This window comes from Microchirus variegatus (assembly GCF_963457635.1).
Source record: "Microchirus variegatus genome assembly, chromosome: 12".
In the NCBI taxonomy this organism is placed as follows: domain Eukaryota; kingdom Metazoa; phylum Chordata; class Actinopteri; order Pleuronectiformes; family Soleidae; genus Microchirus; species Microchirus variegatus.
The window spans coordinates 25,995,715-26,021,214 of NC_139813.1; the positions used below are offsets into that span (position 1 = coordinate 25,995,715).

Here is a 25,500-nt window from a genome sequence, read left to right on the forward strand (position 1 = left end):
TACCATAAATACTTTGATTATTTTGTTGATATTGTCGGCCATATTGCTTCACGTGAATTAATATCAATAACATCACAAAGTACAAATTTTATTATTTATTCTTCCAACTCATTACGTCCCATATCCGTTAAACCTGCAATAGATTGAATTATTTCTTTCTCCCCAACAAAAATTCTACACATTTAAGAAAATAAGACAAAAATGCTTTGAATACAGTAGAAAAATAACAACAAAAACAACGAGGCGTAATCATTGGTCAGAATAGTGTGTAACGTCCTCACTGGTCCCGTTTAAAGTCACCTACGTTTTCCCAGAGCTTCATCAATACTTCGTTGTCATAGGAACATAATTTAATGCCCACCAAAAATAATACAAACAGGATTATTGCTGGTCCCAAAAACACTGGAGTATCTATAATATTGACCCAATAAAGCCGTTTTTTTACATCTTTCAAACCACCTTTAACCATAACCGGCCATTTCAAACACATCCATTATTCCCCGGCAGTGTAACAAATATTCTATTTGCATAAAGAAAACATCGACAGAACCCCATAATACCGACACCAAGTATTGGATCAACAATACCGAGCATCAGAGTGAAAGAAAAAAAACAGTCAGTGTAACATAAATCTCACAGTTGATTCATGATGGAAAGCGTCGCGTCATGTTACGTCGTATCACGACTCGGCAGTTTTGTTGATTGTATGGTTTTAAAAAAAGGTAAAAGGACAGGAATGTAACTGTTGCCGTGGTTTATCTGCCCAGTACGGTGGCCAGCAGGGCCATTCGGATGTACATGCCGTTCTCCGCCTGACGGAAATACGCCGCCCTCGGGTCCGTGTCGACCTCCGCGCTGTACGAGGGGAAAAAAAAAGAGCAAACGCACGACAAATTAACTTGAACTTTACTTAAACTTTGTGTTTTTCTATTTTCTACACTATTTTATTGTTTGTTCTTAAAATAACAAGACTCTAACCCCAAGAAAACATGAGATATAACACTAAGCTAAAGACAAAGCTATTGAAAAAGAAGGGGTGCGTTCAGGTGCTCATGAGAAGGTAGGAAAAATGTATTCAAAATGTCTTCATTGTTTGTTCTTAGGTCGATGAGGTCACACGTTTGTACGTTTTATTTATTCATCTCTGATGTACATTGTTTTTCAAGTGCTTTATAAATAAAGTTGGATTGGATTGAATAGAAGAAACAGTATTTTCTAAAAAAAAAATCTGCATAAAATGTTATATACGTTATTATATATATATATATATATATATATATATATATATATATATATTATAATAATTACCTTATGAAACATACAAGTGAATTTTTATGAATTAACCGACTGAAACGACCAATTTAGGAGTTAAAAATAACAAAACAATGTTACATTGTTTTTTAAGTGCTTTATAAATAAAGTTGGATTGGATTGAATAAAAGAAACGGTATTTTCTAAAAATTCAGCATTTTATATACATTTTTATATATATTACAATAACTTATACAACTTTCCTTATGAAACTAAGCTAACTAAGCTAAAGACAAAGCTATTGAAACAGAAGTGGTGCGTTCAGGTGCTCATGAGAAGGTAGGAAAAATGTATTTGAAATGTCCGATGCTATAAAACCCAACAGTCCTTAAAAACTTTTAGTTTACGTTCCTTACTCTGATTTATTTATGTTAGAAATTGTTTTTTTGTATTTTTTTAAACCGTATTTAATTTTAAAAATAAAAATTACCTGATTTCGTTGACTCTGGGCAGAGGATGCATCACCACCATCTTCTTTTTGGCCACGGTCATGATGTGAGGAGTGAGGATGAACTGACCGAAACACTGACAAGAACAAAACAGAGGTTTTTGTTGTTATTTTCCACAATTAATGGGAGTTTTATGGTCAATAAAACCTTGAAACGATGTCGTATTTTGTCCACAAACCAAAGTTATTCAGTTTTAATTCTTTGCTGATAGAAACATCCCAAATCACGACGAAAACGGTTCTTTTTTTAAACGGTAAACTCACGGCCTTGTATTCCTCCTCAGACGAGAACCTCTCCTTCTGAATCCTGGTCATGTAAAGGACGTCGGTCTCGGGCAGAGCTTCTTCGATGCTCTCAAACTCCTCCTGCAAACGGGGGGGTAAAACAAAATCATCTCATTTGACCTAAAACGTTTGATTCTTTCATAAAACACCAGATTATAATCCGGACGATACCTGCTTGATCCCCTTGGAGGCGACGTAGCCGACGATCTCCGCCGGCATGTGCAGGTTCTTCGGCGCCACGTAGCGCAGCGTGATGCGATACTGCGTCAGCAGTTTGGCGAGGGAGTGCACGGTGCGGCCGTGTTTCAGGTCGCCGACCATCGTTATCTGAAAACACGGATTCATTATTATTATTATTATTATTGTTATTATAATAAACGTTTTTTAACGTTCGGTCACGGTTTTAAAACGCCGTCGGCGTCTCACCGTCATGCCGTTGACCGTGCCCAGCTCCTCCCTGATGGTGAAGACGTCCAGCAGAGCCTGAGTGGGATGCTCGCCCACGCCGTCGCCCGCGTTGATCACCGGCTTGCGACAGTGACGGGACGCGCACTGGACGGACGACGAGGGCAGAAAAAGAGATTGAGAAATTGAGAAAATCTACATTTTAAGCAAAAGTGACTCGGTTATTTTCACGAAAATCGACATTTGGGCAGTTTTCGGAGTTTATTTTGAGCCTTTTATAAAAAATTTATCTTGAAAATTGTTTCCTTTTGATGTTTTTCAGGGTAAATAACGTCATAAATTGATAAAAACAGGGCTATAGAATCCTTCCATAGCGATTCATCCGACTGATTTATTCATGGATTTATCGCCGATTCTTTGTCGCAGCCCTAAAATAAAGCACTAAAAATGGAAAATAATGGTTTTATATTATATAGTAAAGTCACTTTGGGTCATTTTTTATTCTACGGTAAAGCGACCATTTCTAAATTGCACAAGACAAAACAGTTAAGAGGCTCCGAGAAACAAAATTTACTTGGCTATTTTCACGAAAATTTAAAATTTGGGCAGTTTTTGGAATTTATTTTCATTCCTAAATAAAAATTTCTCTTGAAAATTGTTTCCTTTTTATGTTTTTCAGGGTAAATTGTGCCATAAATTGATAAAAAACAGGGCTTGAATCCTTCCGACTGATTTAGTCATGGATTTATCGTCGATTCTTTGTCGCAGCCCTAAAATAAAGCAATAAAAAGGGAAAATAATGGTTTTATATTATATAGTTAAGTCACTTTTGGTCATTTTTTTATTCTACGGGAAAGCGACCATTTCTAACTCGCACAAGACAAAACAGTTAAGAGGCTCCGAGAAGCAAAATTTACTTGGCTATTTTGACGAAAATTTAAAATTTGGGCAGTTTTTGGAATTTCGTTTGAGCCTTTCATAAAAATTTCTCCTGAAAATGATTTCCTTATAGGTTTTTCAGGGTAAATTACGTCATAAATTCATAAAACCAGGGCTAGAATCCTCCCTTTTAAAGAGATCGGGAACTGGTTACGACGGATTTAGTCATTGTTATTGTTGCAGCCCTAAAATAAAGAAATAAAACGGGAAAATAATTTTTTTATATTATATAGTAAAGTCAGTTTGGACTGTAGGTGTTTGGGTCCTCTTTTATCTATAATTATTAGATGTATTTATTAATGATTCATTATTTAATTATTTATTATATATATTTATTTAGTTAATTAATTAATGGATTAATTAATTAAATAATTTACTAAATCATCAATTTATTAACTAAATAAATCATTAATTTATTAATTTACAAAATCATTAATTAACTAAATCATTAATTAATTCATTTACTAAATCATTAATTAATAAATTAACTAAATCATTAATTAATTTACTAAATCATTAATTAATTAACCAAATCATTAATTAATTTTATTTAATAAATCATTAATTAATTTACTAAATCATTAATTAACCAAATCATTTATTAATTAATTTAATAAATCATTAATTAATTATTTTACTAAATCATTCATTTATTTATTTAAAAGGAAAAAACACTTTGAAACACTAAAGGTTTTCATTTCACCGTGTGCATTTCTAGCGAGTCGAGTCGTCGTTCAAGTTTATGTAAATTTTTTATGCAAATAGTGAGGATCTGGGGGCTTTTTCCAGTGATGCTGGATTTATGGACAAGTAACAAGCTCTAAAGTCTTTCCTCAAGTTATACGAAAACTCAAATAAAAGCTAAGTTAAGTGTCTAAAAACAGCAGAGATGAAAAATTCCCAGCCTCAGTGAACGCACCTCGACGGCCCCGGGCGTGGGGTGCCTCAGCACCAGGACGTCGGCGTAGCAGCTCATGGTCTGGACGGAGTCGCTCAGAGACTCGCCTTTCTGCGAGGACGACGTGGCCTCGCTGAAGTGGACCACGGAGCCGCCGAGGCGCTGCATGGCGGCGGCGAAGGAGCCGCAGGTGCGAGTGCTGACCTCGTAGAACATGGACGCCATCACGCGGCCCTGAACGCATCGAAAACAACAACGATACAGTATTTAAAGAGGTTGTTGTTGTGTTTTTAGCCGCGTTTGTGGAGTTTAACGACGACGTAGACGACAAACCTTCAGGATCTCCAGACTTCGCTCTTTCTGAACCATCATTCGCAGAGTGTGAGCCACGTTGAAAAGATGCGAGATCTGAAAGAAAGAAGAGAATACGCGAGTTAATTAGGGATTATTTTTCAATTCATCTGGTCGTTTTGTGCATAAAATGTTGCTCAGTGTTTGTCAAACCTGTGAAATGAGTCAGTTTGCTCCATTTGACAAAGAAATCGTTCAAAGAAAACAGAAAATATTCACGTTTAAGAAGCTAAAACAATCGGAAATCTCGTTTTAATCATGAAAATAAAGCTTGAAATAATCGTGATGTCAAGAGACACAACCCAAAACGTTACTAGTTTTTATTGTATATTTTCATTCGTTCTGAATTTACGATGTTCCTTGAATGCAACATGAAGCTGCTCCGTTAAGCTCAAATGTGAGCTGAAAAAACTACTAAAACTGATTCATACATGATTTAGAAGTTCACAGAATAATTCACCAAGGGTCCGGATTATTGCAGAGGAATTTGTTTGATTTCCAAGAATGAAAAAAGGAGTTAAAATGTGGGAATAATCTGTGAGAAAGTGGGAATTATCAGTGATTTATGGAATTACGAGACGCCACAATTTGCCTTTCAATTCATTTCTATAGCATATGGTTATATTTATGCATCTGTGAATTTATTTCCTGGTTTTTAAACCTCATGTTGTGGCATTTAGTCAAATAATGTGATATTAGATTAAATACTGATAAAAAAAAATTTAAATAGATAAAATACATTGAATTAACATTAAATTATAGGCGAAAACTAAACTTTTATAGACTTTCAAGCCTTGAAAATCTAAGTTAGAACAGAATTTAACTGTAATTTAAGTGTAAATAAATGTACATAAAATCTGAACAAATGCACCAGTGTTCATGTAAAATTGTAATTTTTTGTCAAATGTGACAAATGCAAACCTCTAAAAGTGAAAAGTGCACATCAGTGGTTCTCAAACACTGGGTCTGGACCCACAGATGGGTCATTAGAGATTTTCTTTGGGGTCCCCAAACAGATTTTTGCAGAATTAGAATTATGTGAATATCTTTTTAAATGATATGAATAAATTAAATCTCTGTGAAGTCATTTGTGTACAAATTGATAAAAAGTTGCATACGTGTCTCTAAATGCGCTCGTACCTGCTCTTTGCTGAACTGCCTCACAGACAGGATGTGCTGCCCGATGAGCGGGTGAAGCAGAGGAGATATCTGGAAGTGGGACGTCTGTCCCGCGAGCATCTGTCCCTGTCCTGACTGAGGGGACATCAGCCTGGACAGAGGAGGAGGGTGAGCGTAACCGTCGCCGCTAACGCTAACGCCGCCGAGGGGAAGGGGAGGCATCATCATCATCTCTGCGGAGACGGAACAAACAGTGAGACAACGTGAATGACAACATGAGTGGTGGTGGTGGTGGGCGTCCTGTTGCATTGTGGGAGTTGCAGTTACCCAGACTGAGTCCGGGGTCGGAGGAGCGGTGGGTGCGCGGCGCTAACAGGTAGCGGCTATCGCCCGTGGAGCGGCGCGGGCTAGCGGCGCGGGTTCTGATCGGGACGTCGCGGGGCGGCGTGGGACGAGAGGGTTCTGGAGTCTGACGCACAGGAAGTACACAGTATTTTCAAAATAAAACTTGCAGAATCATTTGTTGTTGTTGCCGGTTTTTTTTCAAAATAAAATACCAGAGGAGCTTCTTTGACAGGCTCGAGAGGGAGGACGGGGGCCGTCGTAGGCCATGTTTTCACATCCTCACCATAACCTGGAGGCACCAACACCTGAAAGACACAGATTATATCAGATTAAAAGATTACGGAGGTTCTTCCTCCATCTGAAAACATGAAATCTGGTATTAACGTCATAACAAGGATGCAAATTAACCTAATTAACACGATAATGTACTGTAAATGTCTTTTTTCTTCCATCTGTACGCAAACATTTCAGTAAATATTTCACGAAATTACTAAAATATCCTTAAATAAATGATAATAATCCATCTAGTTTCTTCCATATCCACTAATCCCTTCACTGTTTGACACTTTAGTCTTTTAAAAGGTGAAAAATGTTATAAACGACTATATAAACATTTCTAAATCAACCAAATTTGCCTTTAAAATTGACATTTTCACCTGAAATTTGAAAAAGTCGGATTTTCCGTGATTTCGTGTGAATTTTAAACTGTATAAACAGCTTTAATTAAAAAAAAAAAAAAGAATTTAAGTCTGATTTTATGCCTTTTATTGTGAAACTTCTTTTTAAAAAAAAAGCTTCAAATCATTATCACTTCAAGAAACATGACCTAAGACGTTACTACATGCAGATAAATCTGGATTATATTGAGTTTTGTTCTGTGGACCGATATTTACACCATTTTTACGATGTTCCTTGAATGCAACACGAAGCTGCTCCTTTAAGCTCGAACCTGAGCTGAAAAAACCACTAAACCTGATGATTCATTAATGCTTTAGAAGTTCACAGAATAATTCACAAAGGGTCCAGATTATGGCAGAAGAATTCAATCGATTTCCAAGAATAAAAATGTGTATATAAACCTTTCTAAATCGACCAAATTTGCATTTAAAATTGACATTTTCTTTATTTCACCTGAATTTTGACGTTTAATTCGACTTAAAGTCAAATTTTCCGTGAATTTTAAACTGTATAAACTGACAATAACCAAATTTCTGATGATTTTTATGACTTTTATTGTGAATCTCGTGTGAAAAAACAGGTAAAATGATTATTATTAGTAATATTGATGTTTTTAAAAGTCATTTTCTGACCTGTCCGTCGATGTAGGCCACCTCTCCTCGCAGAACCACGCGGCGGACTTTGCCCTTCACCTTCATGCCCTGGAACGGCGTCCACTTGGACTTGGTGAACTGCATGGCCTCGGGGACGACCCACTCCTGCTCCAGATCCACCTGGAAGACATACAAACGCCGAGTCCGTTTCGGGCTTTAAAAGAAACGCTATAAACTCCAAAGTAACTCCTCCTCCTCCCCCTGCTGGCGTAAAGCGCGTACCTCCACGTAGGTGTTCTCCTGCACGGGCAGGTTGAAGATCTTGCGCGGGTTGTCGTAGAGGCGTCGTATGATGTCGTCCAGAGTCAGGCGTCCGTCGCTGACGGCGGTCAGCAGCAGCGGCAGCATGGTCTCCAGGCCGGGGTATCCCGGAGGAGGACGCTCGCTGTTCTTCTCCTCGACAGAGTGAGGCGCTGTCGACGCACGAAAAGAATCGTCATCACGCGAACTTTTATCTTTAAAAGGAACCACGCGCGAAGTGAGCGCGTCTCTCACCGTGGTCGGTGGCGAAGCAGTCGATGATGTCCATGTTCTCCCACAGCGCGTCCATGTCCTCGCGGTTGCCCAGCATGGGTCGGACCTGGGCGCGGCCGTCGCCGATGCAGGGAACGTTGTCCTCGCACAGGAAGAGGTGGTGCGGCGCCACCTCGCACGTGACCTGGATGCCCTTCTGCTTGGCGGCGCGGATGATGAGGATCTGAGAAAATACGCGGGTTAAAAGGCGCCACGTGTAAGAATGTGGCCAAAAACGGTTACTACATCATTCAAATGCAAAATACGAACCGAGGTCTTTTTAGGTTTCGTTTTCTGACGTAACTGGCAACCCGTGGTTGCTCGGCAGCTGAGACTCTACCCACTGCAATGATTGGTAGACGGCAGTAGGTGGCGCCACATGACGCCAAAACATGATTTGTTTGTTATATGAACATTTTTCCTGAGTCTCTGTGACATATTAGGAGGATTTTATGGCCAGTTGCTTTAGATTTATTACATAATGCACCTTTAATTATGGATTATTTACAAATAATCTGGTCGTTTTGTGCATAAAATGTTGCTCAGAGGCTAAAACAATCAGACGTCTTGTTTTAATAATTAAAAAAAACATGTGTTACTTTAAGAAATACAACTTAAAACTTTACTACACGCAGATAAATCTGTATTATTTTTAGTCTTTATTGTATATTTTCATTCGCTCCATGGACCAACTGTAAGTTCGAATTTACGATGTTCCTTGAATGCAACACGAAGCTGCTCTTTTTGAGCTCGAACCTGAGCTGAAAAACCACTAAAACTGATGATTCATTCGTGATTTAGAAGTTCAGAGAATAATTCAAAAAGGGTCCAGATTATGGCAGAAGAATTTGATCTATTTCCAAGAATAAAAATGAGTTAAAATGAGAATTATCTGTGAAAATGCGGGAATTATCAGTGATTTATGGAATTATGCGACGCCACAATATAATATATAATATCATATGGTTATATATACACACACATCTGTGGTGTACTTACCTAGTTTTGTAGCATTTAGTCAAATAATGCGATATTAGATTACGAAAAATACATGGAATTAACATTAAATTATAGGCGAAAACTCAACTTTTCTTGATTTTCAAGCCAGATTATGAGACTGAGACACCATCCTAACTCCTTGTACGCTTTCTTTTGTTGTTCTTGTACGTTTTAATCCCGTCTTGAAAGGCACCTATATAAATAAGATGTATTTACCTCCTCTTTCTTGGCCACGTGGCAGATGTGGACCGGACGCTGGTAGAGCTGAGCCACCATCAGGATGGCGGCCACCGTCTGCTTCTCTGCGTGAGCCACGATGGGCATGTGCTTGGGCCACTTCTCAAAGTGCTGAAAACCAAAGAAAAACCAGTGAGATTCTCCAACGTCCATCTTCTGAAACTTCTACGTGAAGATGCGAGCTTAGCTTAGCGTTTAAAAGCTAGGGTATGAAAGTCTGGAAAAGCTAGCAAAAACAGCGCTCTCCAAAACACTGGTATTCGTAGTCCTTAGCGCGACTAGCTAACTTGCAAAGTTAGCCTGTACGCAGACATAGATACGCCGATGTACACTTCCGTGACTCCGCCTACCTCCATCCACAGAGAGACGTTGTCCATCTTGAGCGTGGAGTACGTGTCGTTGAGGTACATCTTCAGACCGAAGGCTTGGCTCGCCAAGGACGGCAGCACGCCGGCGTTGTCGGAGGCGGCGCCCACGTACAGGGCGTAATCGCACCGGCAGCCCGCTTTGGCCAACTGACAAAATAAAATCAAGGTTTTATTCCTCATCGGGTTTAAGCTTTTCGTCGAGAGAGGAGTCAAACGTGGACGTTACCTTCTGCACCAGAGCCAGAGTCGCGGCGTCGATCACGGACGGCGAAGTGTTGGGCATCGCGCACACCATGGTCACGCCTCCCGCCAGGGCGGCCGCGGTCCCCGAGGAGAAGTCCTCCTTGTGGGTGGCTCCGGGCTCCCGGAGATGAACGTGGACATCGATCAGGCCGGGGAGACGGACCAGCGTCTGAGAGGCCATGCTGTCGATGTGGGTCTTCACCGGCGGAGATCTGCCGACCTGACGGAGAGCCTAAAAACAAACCGACGCGTCGTTTCACTTAAAGGGATAGTTCGGAATTTTGGACATAAGACCTATTTTCCGACTCAGCCGGTGTGATGGAGACACCTGGAGACGTTTTCAAGAAATTTCATTCAGTCCTTCTAGTTGCCGAGTTCGCTGATGCTATGGCTAGCGCAAGTCAATGATACATGTTAGCATGGCATTAGAAACATTCATGCCGACTCCACAGTGCACCCGAGGCAAATCGATTGTAACGGCAGACTATCGATGTACATATCTGTGTTGATAGAATAATATTTGAAACAAAACTAACGTCCCATCGCATGGATTTTTGAGGGACTACTTTCTCAGCACTATACTTCCGGCAGCGGAATCAGTCCACCGCTGCCGGAAGTATGACGCGCTGCTGCTGCTGAGACGTAAATCCTTTAAATCGCAAGGTTGGTTTTATTTCAAACATTCTATCAACACATATGTACATCGATAGTCTGCCGTTACAATCAATTTGCCTCGGGTGCACTGTGGAGTCGGTATGAGTGTTTTTAATGCCATGCTAACTTGTATCATTGACTTGCGCTAGCCATAGCATCAGCGAACTCGGCAACTAGAAGAACTGAATGAAATTTCTTAAAAGCGTCTCCAGACGTCTCCATCGCACCGGCTGAGTTGGAAAATAGGTCTATGTCCAAAATTCCGAACTATCACTTTAAATAACGTGAAATACAGTTCCTCAAAATAATAATAATAGTAATAGTAGAGAGAACTTTACCTGAACGAAGAGCTTTGTGCACTTGATGTCGATGATGAGTGGGACGGAGTAGTCCACGGCCATGCGCCTCGTCCTGTAGCCCTTGGTGACGAAGGACGAGAGGCGGCGCCCCCCGCTGTTCCTCATGGAGAGGTTGATGACCAGGTCAAAGTGGTTTTCCTCCAGATAGTCCATGATGCTGCGCTGCTTCTCCTTCGTGGGACAATCGCTGTCGTCCTCCTCAAACGGCCAGTCCACCGCCGTCACCTGAGGACGGGGAGGAGGAGGAGGAAGAGGATGTATGAATACGGGTATATAACATATACATATAACATATATATATATAACAGATAAACAATAGGGCCTTAAACAGCAGCTATACATTATTAAAAATGAGGATAGTTTAAAAACAAACCTGACCTTCAGATCTTCAAACTATTATTTAAATCCATAAACACAACACTGTTCCTTCATACTCTTTTTTATTCCTTCACTTTATACTAATCAGTAATTTAATTGTTTGGCCTTTTTAAAAACATTTTCTATGCTTTTTAATACCTCTTTTTGTCTTTTACTGCACTTTCATGTGGGAAAAACTTGCTAGCTAGCTAGCAAGTTGTTTAGCAAGCTAATTATGTTTTATCCTTTTAGTCCGTACTGATAGCATGACGTAGCAAGCTTTAGCTCGTTCAAAAGGTAGCTCAAGCACCAGTATTTTTTTTTATTATACATCCTATATCTTTATTCGTTCTACCATTTTCTTTATTTATCTCCTACTTGGCTAGCTAGCAGCTTTTTCTCTTTCTATAATTCTTTACTCGTGAGCTAGCTAGAAAATAAGTAAGCTAGCAGCCTTTTTCTTTCTGCATCTCTTTTTTAACTTGCCAGCTAAATAATTATGTTGTATTTTTTTCTTTCCATATCCTCTCTAACCAGCTAGCTACCTAGCTAGTTTTCTTTCTTTAATCCATAGTAAAGGCATGAAGTAGCTACATTTAAGCTGCTCAGACGGCCAAGTTTTCCACTGGTAGCTGTACTATGCATTTTTAATATATTTTTCTTTCATAATCTCTAGTTTGTCCCTTTAATTTAGTGGATTAATTGTACTGTGCTTTGCGTGAATAGTGAGGAGGCGTCAAAATTCAGTGTTAATCCGCGTTGCCGTCGACTCACAGCGGCCTCTTAAAACAAGCGTCAACAAGCTGTTGGTAAAACAGCGAAATAGACGCAGTCTGTGGTTGTAATTACTAACAGAGATTAACGGCTTTTTGAGACAAACCCGGTAAAACAGATAGTGGTATAATCCCTTAATCTCTCGGTGACAGCGACTCCGATGTAACGGATTTGACTGTAATTTGTGTGGTTTTTGTTGTTCTGCTAAATCTTCGTCACCTTGACTCCGTGTTCCGTGTAGAAATCCGCGGTGCCCAGACTGGCGTAGAGATCGTAGCCCAGAGACTCCAGCGCCTGAACGGTGGGCAGAAGCTCGCTCTTGTTCTGCAAGAAGAACATCAAAAGATCTACATTTGTTAATCTCACGCTTGACGCGCTTCAATCTCAGCGCGAGGCTGCAAATTTGACGCCATCGAGTGTTAAACTGACATAAATTAGCATGACTTCGCGGTATCTACACACGTACCTTGTAGCTGCCGATGGAGAGCAGGATGTTCTTCTTGGGGATCTTGAAGCCCGTGGAGAGCATGGCCTTCAGATACGCTTCGTACCTGTTCTCCCCGAAACAGGCCACCTCTCCAGTGCTGGTCATCTCCACCCCGAGCACCACGTCGGCGCCGGCCAGGCGTGAGAAGGAAAACTGTGGAACCTGTGGAAGTTTACGAGAAGCGACGTGAGGAAGGCGGGCCACGGGAACTTTACTTCCAAGACTGAAATGGCGCAAATAAATCGTAATAGTCACCTTCACTCCCACGATCCCTTTCCCTCTCATTAGGCCCACAGGCTCCACCTCCTCCCCCATGATGGCCTCTGTCGCCAGGGCAACAAGGTCCACGCCCAGGGTTTTGGAGACAAACGGGAAGGAGCGAGACACTCGGACGTTGCACTCGATCACCTTCAGCTGGTCGTCCTGTTACGTGAAGGGTTAACGTTAATTCTTTTACAGTTAACGTTCTGGTTTTTGACATGTAGGACAGAAGTTAGCCACCAGGGGGCCATTACCTTCGCGATCAGCTGCAGGTTGAAGGGTCCGGTGACCTGCAGCTCCTGGCCGATGGCGTGCACGATCATCTTGATCCTCTCCATGGTCTTCTGATTCAGATCCTGGGCCGGCGTCACCAGCGTGGCGTCGCCCGAGTGAACGCCGGCGTTCTCCACGTGCTCGGACACGGCGATGGCGATCACCACGCCGTCGCACGCCACCGCGTCCACGTCGATCTCCTTGGCCTCCTGGATGAACTTGGAGATGACCACCGGGTACTCCTTGGAGACGGCCACGGCGCTGCTCAGGAACTTCTCCAGGTCGCTGTCGCCGTAGGCCACGTTCATGGCCGCGCCGCTGAGGACGTAAGACGGACGCACCAGGCAGGGGTAGCCCACCTTCTCGCAGAACTTCATGGCAGACTGGAGGAAGAAGAAGAAGAAACGGAGAGGAACATGTGGTTAAACCACAATATGACCTTCAAATCTTCAAACTATGATATTCTGAATGTTTGTTTATTTAAATCCATAAACATCTTTCCTTCATACTTTTTTTATTCCTACCTTCCTTTATATTCATCAGTAATTTAATTGTTTGGCCTTTTTAAAAACATTTTCTATGCTTTTTAAATACCTCTTTTTGTCTTTTACTGCACTTTCTTGCCGGAAAAACTAAGTTTACTAGCTAGCTAGCAAGTTGGTTAGCAAGCTAATTATGTTTTATCCTTTTAGTCCGTACTGATAGCATGACGTAGCAAGTTTTAGCTCGTTCAAAAGGTAGCCCAACAACCAGTATTTATTCATTCTTTATCTCCTAATTAGCTAGCTAGCAGCTTTTTCTCTTTCTTTAATTCTTTACTCACGAGCTAGCTAGAAAATAAGTAAGCTAGCAGCTTTTTTTTCCCTCTTTCTATAGTTCTTTACTAACAAGCTAGCTAGAAAATGAGTAAGCTGGCAGCCTTTTTCTTACTACATCTCTTTATTAACTTGCTAGCTAAATAATAAGCTTTTATTTTTTCGCCCTCTCTTTTCTTTCTATAGCCTCTCTAACCAGCTAGCTAACTAGCTAGTTAGTCTTTCTTTCTTTAGACGGTGGTAAAGGCATGAAGTAGCTAAATAATCCCTAGTTGGTCGACTCCACCGTTTATTTCTGAGATTTTTTTGTTTTGCTGGTCCCTTTAATTTAGTGGATTAATTGCACTGTGCTTCGTGTGACTAGTGAGGAGGCGTCAAAATTCAGCGTTAATCCGCGTCGCAGTCGACTCACAGCGGCCTCTTAAAACAAGCGGCTCGGATTAGATCTTAATCCCTAACTTGTTCGGCTGTACCTCGGTGTCCGAGAGCTCCTTCCACTGTGGCTGACTGATGCCGATGGTGTCCAGCATTCGGGAAAACTTGAACCTGTTCTCGGCAGAGTCGATGAACTCGGGCGACGTTCCCAGGATGCGACACTGCTGACGGTGCAGCGACATGGCGATGTTGTTGGGCAGCTGGCCGCCCATGGACAGGATCACGCCCTCCGGGTTTTCCCTCTCGTAGATATCCATCACCACCTGGTAAAGTCATTTTGGTAAACAAATCGACATTTTGCATAATTTTCTGACAACTTATGGAGCAAATAACTCATCAGTTAAACAAAAAAATTAGTAAATAACAAAAAATAACAATTAAACCGTTAGTAGCAGCTCTAGAGCAGATATCAGGAGCTGAAGTCTTACCTCAAAGGATATTTCGTCAAAGTAGAGGCGGTCACACATGTCGTAGTCTGTGCTGACCGTTTCAGGGTTGTAGTTCACCATGATGGTTTTATAACCCATCTAAAAAGAGAAGGAACAACACGATTAAAGGGTTAACTTTGTGGTCTTTATTCATGAGCTGAGATTGTCAATGTGACGAAAAAAGTCATACTATACGATGTCCTCCATAAGTTGACAAAAATGTCATACCATATTATGTTGTCCAAAGTTTGACCATCTTTTTGGTCCAAAATCGCCATACTATAGTATGTCGTCAAACATGTAACAATTTTTGGAAAAAAATCTGGTCCAAAATTTGCCAAAAACTGAATACTATATTATGTCGTTAGTTTACACATTTTTTGAAACTTTTTTTTTTGGTCCAAAATTTGCCAAAAACGTCATACTATACTGTAATACCAGATTTGACAATTTTTTTGAAAACTTTTTTTTGGTCCAAAATTTGCCAAAAAACGGCATACTATACCATGTCGTCCAACATTTGACTAAAAAGTCATACTATACTATGTTGTCCCAAATTTTACAATTTTGAAAAAAAAAAAAAAATTGGTCCAAAATTTGCCAAAAAAGTCATACTATACTGTCATTCCAGATTTGACAATTTTTTTGAAAGAATTTTTCTTGGTCCAAAATGTGACAAAAAAAAAAAACATACTATGTCGTCCAAAATCTAACAATTTTTTTAAAGAAAAAATTTTGGTCCAAAATTTGACGAAAACGTCATACTGTACTATGTTGTTCAAAATTTGAAAAAACGTCATTTTTTTTTTTTAAAAGTCGTCAAAAATGTGACAATTTTTTGAAAAAAAAAAATTTGGATCCAAAATTTGCCAAAAACGTCATACTATACTGTCATTCCAGATCTGACAATTTTTTTGAAAACTTTTTCTTGGTCCAAAATTTGACAAAAAAAAAAACATACTATGTCTTTCAAAATCTAACAATTTTTTGAAGAAAAAAATCTTGGTCCAAAATTTGCCAAAAAAGTCATACTATACTATGTTGTTCAAAAATTGAAAAAACGTCTTTTTTAAAAAAAAGTTTTTTTTGGTCGAAAATTTGCCAAAAAAAACGTCATACTATACTATGTCGTCCAAAATTTTAAAAAAAATTAAATAATAATAATAAAAAAAACAATACAGTTTGATCCAAAATTTCCCAAAAACGTCATACTATATCATGTCAATTGTCAGACCATGAGCGACTCCCACTCACCTTCCTGAGCTCCGTGATGCAGCCGACCGCGCACCAGTCAAACTCCACGCTGCTGCCGATGCGATAAACGCCGGAGCCGATGACCATGACGTGCTGGTCGGCGAAGGCCAGGTCGTCCTCCGTGCCGTGGTAGGTCAGGTACAGGTAGTTGGTGTAGGCGGGCCATTCCGCCGCCACCGTATCGATCTGCTTCACCACGGGCAGGATGGACCAGTCATGACGCAGCTTCCTCACCGCGAGCTCAGTGCTGAGGATGGAAGAAATCTTTAAAAAAGTGGGTCTTTGTATAGAAAATATGTGAATAACTGGTGACATATCATCACGTACGCTACCGTTCAAAAGTTTGGGGTCACTTAGAAATGCCCTATACATTGTTAACGTGGTAAACGACTATTGTAGCTGCAAACGTCTGTTTTTTAATGGAATATGTACATGGGCGTATAAATACATAAACACAACATCGTTCTTTAATACTTTATTTTTCATCATACACTTTAAACTCGTCAGTAAATTTATCTTTAGACCTTTTTAAAAACATAATTCTAACTTCTTAATACCTCTTTTTTTGTCTTTTACTGCACTTTTGCGGGAAAAACACTAGCTAGCTAGAAAGTTGGCTAGCGAGCTAATTATGTTTTATCCTTTTAGGTCCTTCAAAAGGTAGCTCCAACACATTTCTTTTACTATAAACCTCTTTCTTTTTTATTCCATTTTCGTTCTGCATCTCCTAATTAACTAGCTAGCTAGTAAATAAATAAGCTAGCAGCTTTTTTCCTTTCTATTCTTTCTATATTTCTTTACTGACAAGCTAGCTAGAAACTAAATAAGCTAGCAGCCCTTTTCTTTCTTCTTCTCTTTATTAACTAGCTATCTAAATATAAGCTTGTATTTTTGAAGGCCCATTTCCAGTGTTCTAATGGTACATTGTGTTTGCTAATGGCGTTAGCAGGCTATTGGATGATTAGAAAACCATTGAAAACCCTTGTGAAATTATGCTAGCACAGCTAAAAGGAGTTTAGATGGTTCTTTTACAAAAGCAAAGTTTGAAGGGCAAAAAATATATATTTTCTATTCATTTTGCAACTCTTTTGATGAATAAAAGTGTGACTTTTAATGGAAAACACAAAAAAATTGTATAGGTGACCCCAAACTTTTTGAACAGTAGTGTATATAGTCTGAAAATATCAAGATACTCTTAGGTGATAGCAAACAACAACATGTACTGATTGCTTATATATGGGTGTAGAATGTGCGTATTGTTGTCGTTAAGGCTCACCTCTGCACAGCTAGCGCGATCTGTTTGTCTGAGAAGCCGAGCTGCTTTGCCTTTCTCATCACCTCTGGAGGCATGGTGCTCTCGTCCTGGTGAAAAAGACAGAAAACAGTTCAATGACACTGCCCATAACTCCGGGTTTCTTGCCTCAGATTGGTTATTATACAGCAAAGTTACAGCCTGATTTGCGTGCCAATTTTCGTCCATTTCCACCAATGTTTAGCGCTTCAAAAAAAATGCTAAATATGCTACATCCGTGTGGTTGTTGTTATCGCGACCTCACCTGGTTGTAGGTCTCCAGCAGTCGCTCGTGGTCGGAGATGTTCTTCATCTTGTGCAGGAACCAGCGGTCGATCTTCGTCAGCTCGTTCAGTTGGTCCACGGTGTAGCCGGCCTTGAACGCCGACGCCAACACGAAGATTCGCTTGTCTGTGGGCGTCTGCAGCTCCTGGAGAGCAACAAAATATATTCAACAAGTTAATAAACCACTTAAAACAAGTTAATTTTGGATCTTTGGAACCTGGTACATCATAAAAAATATAGTTTTTGGGACCCAGAAGTAGCACTTTTATATTTTAAACAACTCTACACTACAGTTCTAGGTGATTTTTCCAATTAAAACCTTGGAAAAACCTGTTAAAGTTTAAGATATCCAGCCTAGAAGTGCATTTAGACATTTTTAAGGCATTAAACAGGGTTTTGCTTGGCCACAAACTAACTTAACCGCCCGCTAAAGCAAACAAATGTGACTTTAAATCATCTGTAAAGCTGTGTGTGGAAGCACTTCTGGTTCCAGACTATATATGGCAACGTAGCTAACGGCAAAATAGACTACAGGAAGTCGGGGGGAAAAAAACTCACTTAACGAACATATTTGTGTCACCGTAAATTAGTCTGACATAAGCTACGTTTGGATTTCCACCCACCAAGTTCCACTGTCAATGGAACGCAGCGTATTGCGGCCAAGTCTCGCGTGATTTGTGATAGCCTCGCGAGATTTGCGCAGAAAAAAGGCTCGAATCCTCACCTGTTCGGAGACGGGTTTGATGGTGTGGTCGAAGCCGACGCAGTTCTCGTCCACCATCCTCAGGGCTTTCTGGAAGGCCTCCTCGAAGCTTCGACCGATGGCCATCACCTCACCTGTCGAGCACAAGCTCGTCAACTCGACTCATTCATCGGTAAAGAAACCGTTGGTTTTTTTTAGGATTTGTTTGCTCCTCTCACCGACGCTCTTCATCGAGCTCCCGATCTTCGTGGAAACCCTGAGGAACTTGCTGAGATCCCAGCGAGGAACCTTCACCACGCAATAGTCCAGGCTGGGCTCAAAGTTTGCCGTTGTCGAGTTGGTGACCGAGTTCCTAAAGAACACAAATTCGGAAATGTATTTTTCCAATTCAAAGACTCATCGACAACGTACGACGTACGTTAGCATACTTCAGTTGCGGCAGCGGGATCCCGAGGCCGAGTTTGGCCGCCACGTAGGCCAGAGGATAACCCGTGGCTTTGCTGGCGAGGGCGGAGCTTCGCGACAGACGGGCGTTCACCTCGATGATGTAGTACTGCAAACGCATACAGAGGATGTTGTGAATTCTGAGTAACATGTTACGATAAATAAAATATTAGATATACCCTATACATTGTTAACGTGGTAAATGACTATTGTAGCTGGAAACATCTGGTTTTTAATGGAATATGTACATCGGTGTATAAATACATAAACATCTTTCTTTCATACTTTATCTTTAACGCTACACTTTATACTTGTCAGTAGCCTTTTTAAAAACATATTTCTGTACTTTTTAATACCTCTTTTTCTGTCTTTTACTGCACTTTCTTGCAGGAAAAAACTAGCTAGCTAGAAAGTTGGCTAGCAAGCTAATTATGTTTTATCCTTTTAGGTCCTTCAAAAGGTAGCTCCAACACATTTCTTTTACTACACACCTCTTTCTTTTTTCTTCCATTTTCTTTCTGCATCTCCTAATTAACTAGCTAGCTAGTAAAATAAATAAGCTAGCAGCTTCCCCCCCCCTTCCTATTCTTTCTATATTTCTTTACTAACAAGCTAGCTAGCAAACAAATAAGCTAGCAGCCCTTTTTTTTCTTCTTCTCTTTATTAACTAGCTAGCTAAATAATAAGCTGTTATAAATATATATATTATATAACATGCACGTAACGGTACCTGCTCCGACTCGGGGTTGAGCGCGTACTGGATGTTGCACTCTCCCACGATGCCGAGGTGCCGGATGACTTTGATGGCCGTGTTCCGGAGCATGTTGTACTCGTGGTCGTTGAGCGTCTGGCTGGGCGCCACCACGATGGACTCGCCTGTATGGATGCCCAGAGGGTCGATGTTCTCCATGTTACACACCTGAAGAAAACGATACAAATCAGGTAATTTTTTCACGTCCCAGGAGGCGATAGATAAGACGAATCCCGCGTTTAACTCACTGTGACGCAGTTGTCGTAGGCGTCGCGCACCACCTCGTACTCGATCTCCTTCCAGCCTTTCAGGGACTTGTCCACCAGCACCTGAGAGGTGTGCGCGAACGCCGACGTCACCAGCGACGTCAGCTCCTCTTTGTTGTAGGCGAAGCCCGATCCAAGGCCGCCGAGCGCGAACGCCGAGCGAACCAGCACGGGGTAGCCGAGACGTTCTGCAGCGGCCACAGCCTAAAGGAGGTGATACAAAATAAACAAGTAAAGTGGATAAAAGTCCGAGTGGCGTCCATGTTTTGGGTGGGGATGGTTAAGTGGAGTCTCCGCTACCTGGTCCACAGACAGCGCCGCTTCACTGGGCGCGACGTGCTCGTGGATCTCCTCCATCTTCTCCACGAAGATCTTGCGGTCCTCCGTCATCTCGATGGAGGCCACCGGCGTTCCCAGGACCTTGACGTCGTACTTCTCCAGCACGCCGAGCTTGGTCAGCTCCACGCCGCAGTTCAGAGCCGTCTGACCGCCGAAGGTCAGCAGGACGCCGTCGGGACGCTCGTTTTTTATCACCTGTGGCGACAAAGAATGGTTTCATTTAGCAGGAAGCTAAAACAACTAGCACAAAGTCAAACAATGGAGTGATTTAGTACCTGAGTGACGTACTCCGCGGTGATGGGGAGGAAGTAGACTTTATCTGCCAGACCTTTGGACGTCTGGACCGTGGCGATGTTGGGGTTGATCAGCACGGTCTGGATGTTCTCCTCCTTCAGAGCTTTTATGGCCTGGGAAAACAAACAAAAGTTAAACCTCATCACGAATCGGGCGATCCAAAGTAGAAACAGAGGCTGAATTTTTCCAGACCTGAGAGCCAGAGTAGTCAAACTCTCCAGCCTGGCCGATGGAGAGTCCACCGGAGCCCAGGATGAGGACCTTCCTGGGTCTGGAGACCTCGTCAGGCTTTGGAGAACCCGGGTAGGTGAGATGATCCAGCAGCCGCTGCTTGACTGAGAAGAATCGAGTAAACATTTGAGCAAAAGATCGACGTGAAAACTGCATCGGTTTCACCAGTTTCTGTAACGCTCTCGTTTTTACCCGTTTTCGCAGCGTCGCCCTCCTTGAAGTCTCTCACGGCGTCGAGGAAGACGTCGAACAAGCCGACCAGGTCTGTGGGACCGGCCATGTGCTCGGGATGGAACTGAACGCTGGACGACAAAAAAAATAAAAACACATGTTTTTACCGATGCTAAAGACACCCTGGAGCTAACAGCTAAGCTAGCAGGCGAGTCGGCAGATTTGTTCCCGACATTCTCAGCATTTCAGACTCAGGAGGACGTGTTTAGTTGGATTCTAGGCTGTTTATTTTGATTTTTTTACTATCACCTGAACAGCGGATGCGCGTCGTGCACGATGCCCTCGTTGGTGTGATCGTTAGCGTTGGTGAAGAGGACGTCCCAGCCGTCGGGCAGAGTCTCCGGGTCGACGGCAAAGCCGTGGTTCTGGCTGGTGATGAAGCAGCGGTCCGTTCCCTGGTGGACGCACGGCTGGTTGTGGCCGCGGTTGCCGTACCTGGACAGACGAGAGCGGTTGTGAAAGCTTTCAAGATATCTTTGAGATGTTTTTTCTGTAAATATAACCATTTATTTTCTGGAAGTTGCAGTCGTTTCACAGCTGCAATGCTGGTTTCAGCCATTTTACGCTAAAAACAACAACAAAATTCCAGCAGGTGACTGGGAACGTTCGCCGTCCACCTCCTGACCTTCACACAGAGCCTGATAAAGAAAACTCCCACAGAGAATCGAGGACAGGGGAGCGTTCTTCTTCTTATTATTTTTGTTTTAAAAGTTATTTTTCACAACACGGCCGCTCACAGGAACTGCTGAGAACGGCAGAAAGCTGCAGTTCACATGACTGCTCTCTCCCAGGCTCCTGAAATCTTGCACACATGAATAAAGACTCAGATTTAGCCGTTTGGTCCGTATTTATACCGTTTACCATGAACCCGTTCACTCACACACTTTCATACCCATTCATGCACATACACAGCACTGCTGTGACATCGAATCCTCGACCTTGCTGTTGAAAGACGACCCGCTCGACCAGCGACTCATTTAAAGATGTATAAAGCAGTCACAGCCTCTGCACATGGAGGTGAATTTAAGCGTTTAAACATTAAAGGCAAATTAATTTGGTATCTGTGGAACACATCGACGTCGTCCACCTTCATCGTTCAGCTTTAGGCGTGCACAAGAATCTGTGTGGACGGCTGCCCGTTAATGTGTCATCGCCGACAACGGGAACAACAGGAAACACAACATACTCGAAGTAAAAATTAGTGAAACACCAGCCCGACAAAGACACCGTGTACGAGACACTGACTTCATCTTGAAGGTCTTGGCTCCGATGACCAGCGACAGCAGCTGGTGACCGAGGCAGATGCCGAAGACGGGCTTGGGCCGATCCACGCACACGACCTTCCTCACGTTGTCGATGGTGTCCCGACAGAGCTGAGGGTCGCCGGGACCGTTACTGATGAACAGGCCGTCGAAATCTAAAAGAAATAAAAGAAGACGATTCAAATTTACAGAACTCCTGAGCTTATAATGACGCAGCAGGAGCGCGACTGACCTGTGGCGTCCAGCGGATGATTCCAGGGCAGCACGGTGACCCGGGCTCCTCTCTGAGCCAGGCAGCGGATCTGGTTGTACTTGATGCCACAGTCCAGGACGGTGATCCGCAGACTTCCACTGGGGTTGAAGACTCTGGGCTCCTGGAGACGAGCAAAGGAAAACGGAATCTCAGACATATGTGACTGAAAGTGACTCCACGGCCACAGACGCCATGTTGGCAGGATCGACGACATCATGTTGGCAGTCAGCGACGACGCCATACTGTTAGGCAACAACAACGCCATGTTGGCAGGTAATAAGAATGCCATGTGGCAGGCAGCGACGACGCCATACTGTTAGGCACCAACGACGCCATGTTGGCAGACAACAAACGCCATGTTGGCAGGCAGCGACGACGCCATGTTTGCAGGTAATAAGAATGCCATGTTGGCAGGCAACAAACGCCATGTTGGCAGGCAACAAACGCCATGTTGGCAGGCAACAAACGCCATGTTGGCAGGCAACAAACGCCATGTTGGCAGGCAACAAACGCCATGTTGGCAGGCAACAAACGCCATGTTTGCAGGCAATAAGAACGCCATGTTTGCAGGCAACCAACGCCATGTTGGCAGGAAACGCGAGGACGCCATGTTGGCAGGCAACGCGAGGACGCCATGTTGGCAGGCAACGCGAGGACGCCATGTTGGCAGGCAACGCGAGGACGCCATGTTGGCAGGCAACGCGAGGACGCCATGTTGGCAGGCAACGCGAGGACGCCATGTTGGTAGGCAACACGAGGACGCCATGTTGGCAGGCAACACGAGGACGCCATGTTGGCAGGCAACGCAAGGACGCCATGTTGACAGGCAATGCAAGGACGCCATGTTGACAGGCAACGCAAGGACGCCATGTTGGCAGGCAACGCAAAGACGCCATGTTGGCAGGCAGTAAACACCATGTTAGCAGGCAACGCAAGGACGCCATGTTGGCTTGCAGGCAGCAACGACGCTATGTTGGCAACGCAAGGACGCCATGTTGGCAGGCAGTATACGCCATGTTGGCAGGCAACGCAAGGACGCCATGTTGGCAGGCAACATGAGGACGCCATGTTGGCTTGCAGGCAACAACAACGCTATGTTGGCAACGCAAGGACGCCATGTTGGCAGGCAGTAAACGCCATGTTGGCAGGCAACGCAAGGACACCATGTTGGCTTGCAGACAGCAACGACGCTATGTTGGCAACGCAAGGACGCCATGTTGGCAGGCAACGCAAGGACACCATGTTGGCTTGCAGGCAGCAACGACGCTATGTTGGCAACGCAAGGACGCCATATTGGCAGGCAACGACACTGTTCACATCCATAGACATGTATAATTGTATCAAAGTGTTTCACGCTCCTCATTTCTTGATGTACGTAGACTAAGTCTACACAGTGTGAGACCGTGATGTCTTACCTTCATGGACACCTCCTGGACCAGGTTCCTCTGGTCTGGGTTGACAAAGGGGACGGCGTCCTGCGCAGTCCCGTCCACCACCAGCTTACCCAGCATGGTTCCCTTCTCTCTGATCTTCTTGGTCAAACGTCGCGTGTCGATTCCTGGAGAACACGGCGATTTTAAAGACTGTACCAAATCTGGACTTGAGTTTAATCTGCCGTGTGTGTGTGTGTGTGCTCGGGAGTCCTGACCTTGTAATCCAGGAACTCCGTGCTCTTTGAGCCACTGGTCCAGGGACTTGACGGAGCTCCAGTGGCTGGGACTGTCCGACAGCTCCCCGATGATCAGAGCTGCCGCGTGGATCTTGGACGACTCGAACCACTGAGCGAGACAAACGTGAACGAAATTACATTCCCACTCTTACGTTTTCACGTTAGGAACATTTACCTGGAAGCTAAAATGGCTCACGGCTCACCTTGCTCAACCCGAACTCTCCCTCCTCCTCGCACGGTACCCCGTAGTTGCCGACCAGAGGATAAGTGAGGGTCAGCAGCTGGCAGTGGTAGGACGGGTCAGTCAGAGCCTCGGGGTAGCCGACCATTCCCGTCTGAAACACTACACACACACACACAACAAATTCATCAAATACAAACATTAATATCCCACATATTCATGCATTTAATTACTGTTGTATTTAGCATCGCTATCCTGACATTAACGTGTTTTTGTGTGACCTATACGCATCTAAAACATCTTTATTTCTCACACGTGCACACATATCACACAGTAATCCTTCAAAACGTGTCACTCAAATGAAAACAATTATGTAGAAAACGATGCAAATCATATCGAAATCACAAATTCAGTCAAATAACATCAAAATCCTTCAGCAGTAATGTGAAGCAGTAAAAACACTTTCTTTTGCATGGAGTTTCTCTGTTCCACCAAACCACATTGAGAATTCCGTCATTTTAACGACGCTTTGCTCGCAATCGCCTTTTTGCACAAACAAAAAAGCAAAGTTTGACTTTACACAGTATCAGCATTGGAAAGTCATCCACTCGGCACACATTTGCATTTTAAATTCATTGCACCACAGTGTTTTCTGTGCACTTTTATGTGCCTCGCACCTTCATTAATACCCATCATAAAAAGCCGACGTATGAGTCACGTGTTACGTGTAAACATCGTGCCAAACACGCGTCTTACAACGAGTGACAACGAGTGACGATTGGCTTAAAATTGACAGAATTTTCAATGGGGTTTGGTGGCGAGAAACACGCGTGAGAGGAGCGGGGCTCCGGTGAGGTCTCTGCGGGGATTTGGCGCTTTAAAAACTCAGCTCAATGACACATTTTACGGGGAAAAAAAAAAAAAAAAAAAAAAAAAAGTTGCGTCACTCGTGCGCAGGTGGAACTTCAGGTGAACGTAAAAAAAAAAAAAAAAAAAAAAGAAGAAGAAAAAAAAAAAGTACGTACCAACTTCACCCGACACGGACACATTCGCACCAAAAAGGCTGCCCCTGAACGTCGCACCGTCCTCCAGAACCAACGTTGCCATTGTTGACATTTTACCAAGCTAATGCTAACGATGGATGTCAATGGAAAGAGCCGATGGATGCTAATGATGATGATGATGATGATGGTGATGGTGATGGTGGTGAGCTCCGGTCTCCACGTGAAGCGCACGCCGCGAGGACGAAGAAGCGGAAAAACTACAGATGAGGAGCAGATTTCAACACCGACCGGAAGTCCGCCAGAGTCCGACACTGTCCGCGATGAATGTGGCGCAAAGAAAACCCGAAAAAGACGCGTTTGTGAGGGGGTTTTAGGGTCGCTCGGCCGGGGAGAGGGAAGAAAAGTGT

The 25,500-nt window shown here is 42.9% G+C and overlaps 1 protein-coding gene across 1 annotated transcript; it reads right to left on the minus strand.

The window, feature by feature from the left end:
- Positions 1-755: 755 nt before the first annotated feature.
- On the minus strand, positions 756-25,205 carry cad (carbamoyl-phosphate synthetase 2, aspartate transcarbamylase, and dihydroorotase; the record flags this gene model as incomplete). The annotated part of the gene is made up of 42 exons (XM_083898635.1): positions 756-855; positions 1,742-1,836; positions 2,024-2,125; positions 2,216-2,371; positions 2,471-2,596; positions 4,308-4,520; positions 4,620-4,694; positions 5,778-5,989; positions 6,084-6,225; positions 6,314-6,406; positions 7,412-7,552; positions 7,655-7,845; positions 7,928-8,129; positions 9,161-9,292; positions 9,532-9,696; positions 9,776-10,024; positions 10,785-11,030; positions 12,156-12,260; positions 12,403-12,585; positions 12,679-12,846; positions 12,939-13,340; positions 14,246-14,470; positions 14,636-14,734; positions 15,890-16,136; positions 17,166-17,251; positions 17,446-17,610; positions 18,190-18,302; positions 18,387-18,520; positions 18,597-18,721; positions 19,343-19,531; positions 19,612-19,833; positions 19,930-20,163; positions 20,244-20,375; positions 20,455-20,597; positions 20,686-20,795; positions 20,974-21,159; positions 21,970-22,141; positions 22,219-22,360; positions 23,655-23,797; positions 23,888-24,017; positions 24,112-24,251; positions 25,115-25,205. 42 exons carry the CDS (start codon positions 25,203-25,205, stop codon positions 756-758), a joined length of 6,726 nt encoding a protein of 2,241 aa, XP_083754761.1.
- Between the last annotated feature and the right edge of the window lie 295 nt (positions 25,206-25,500).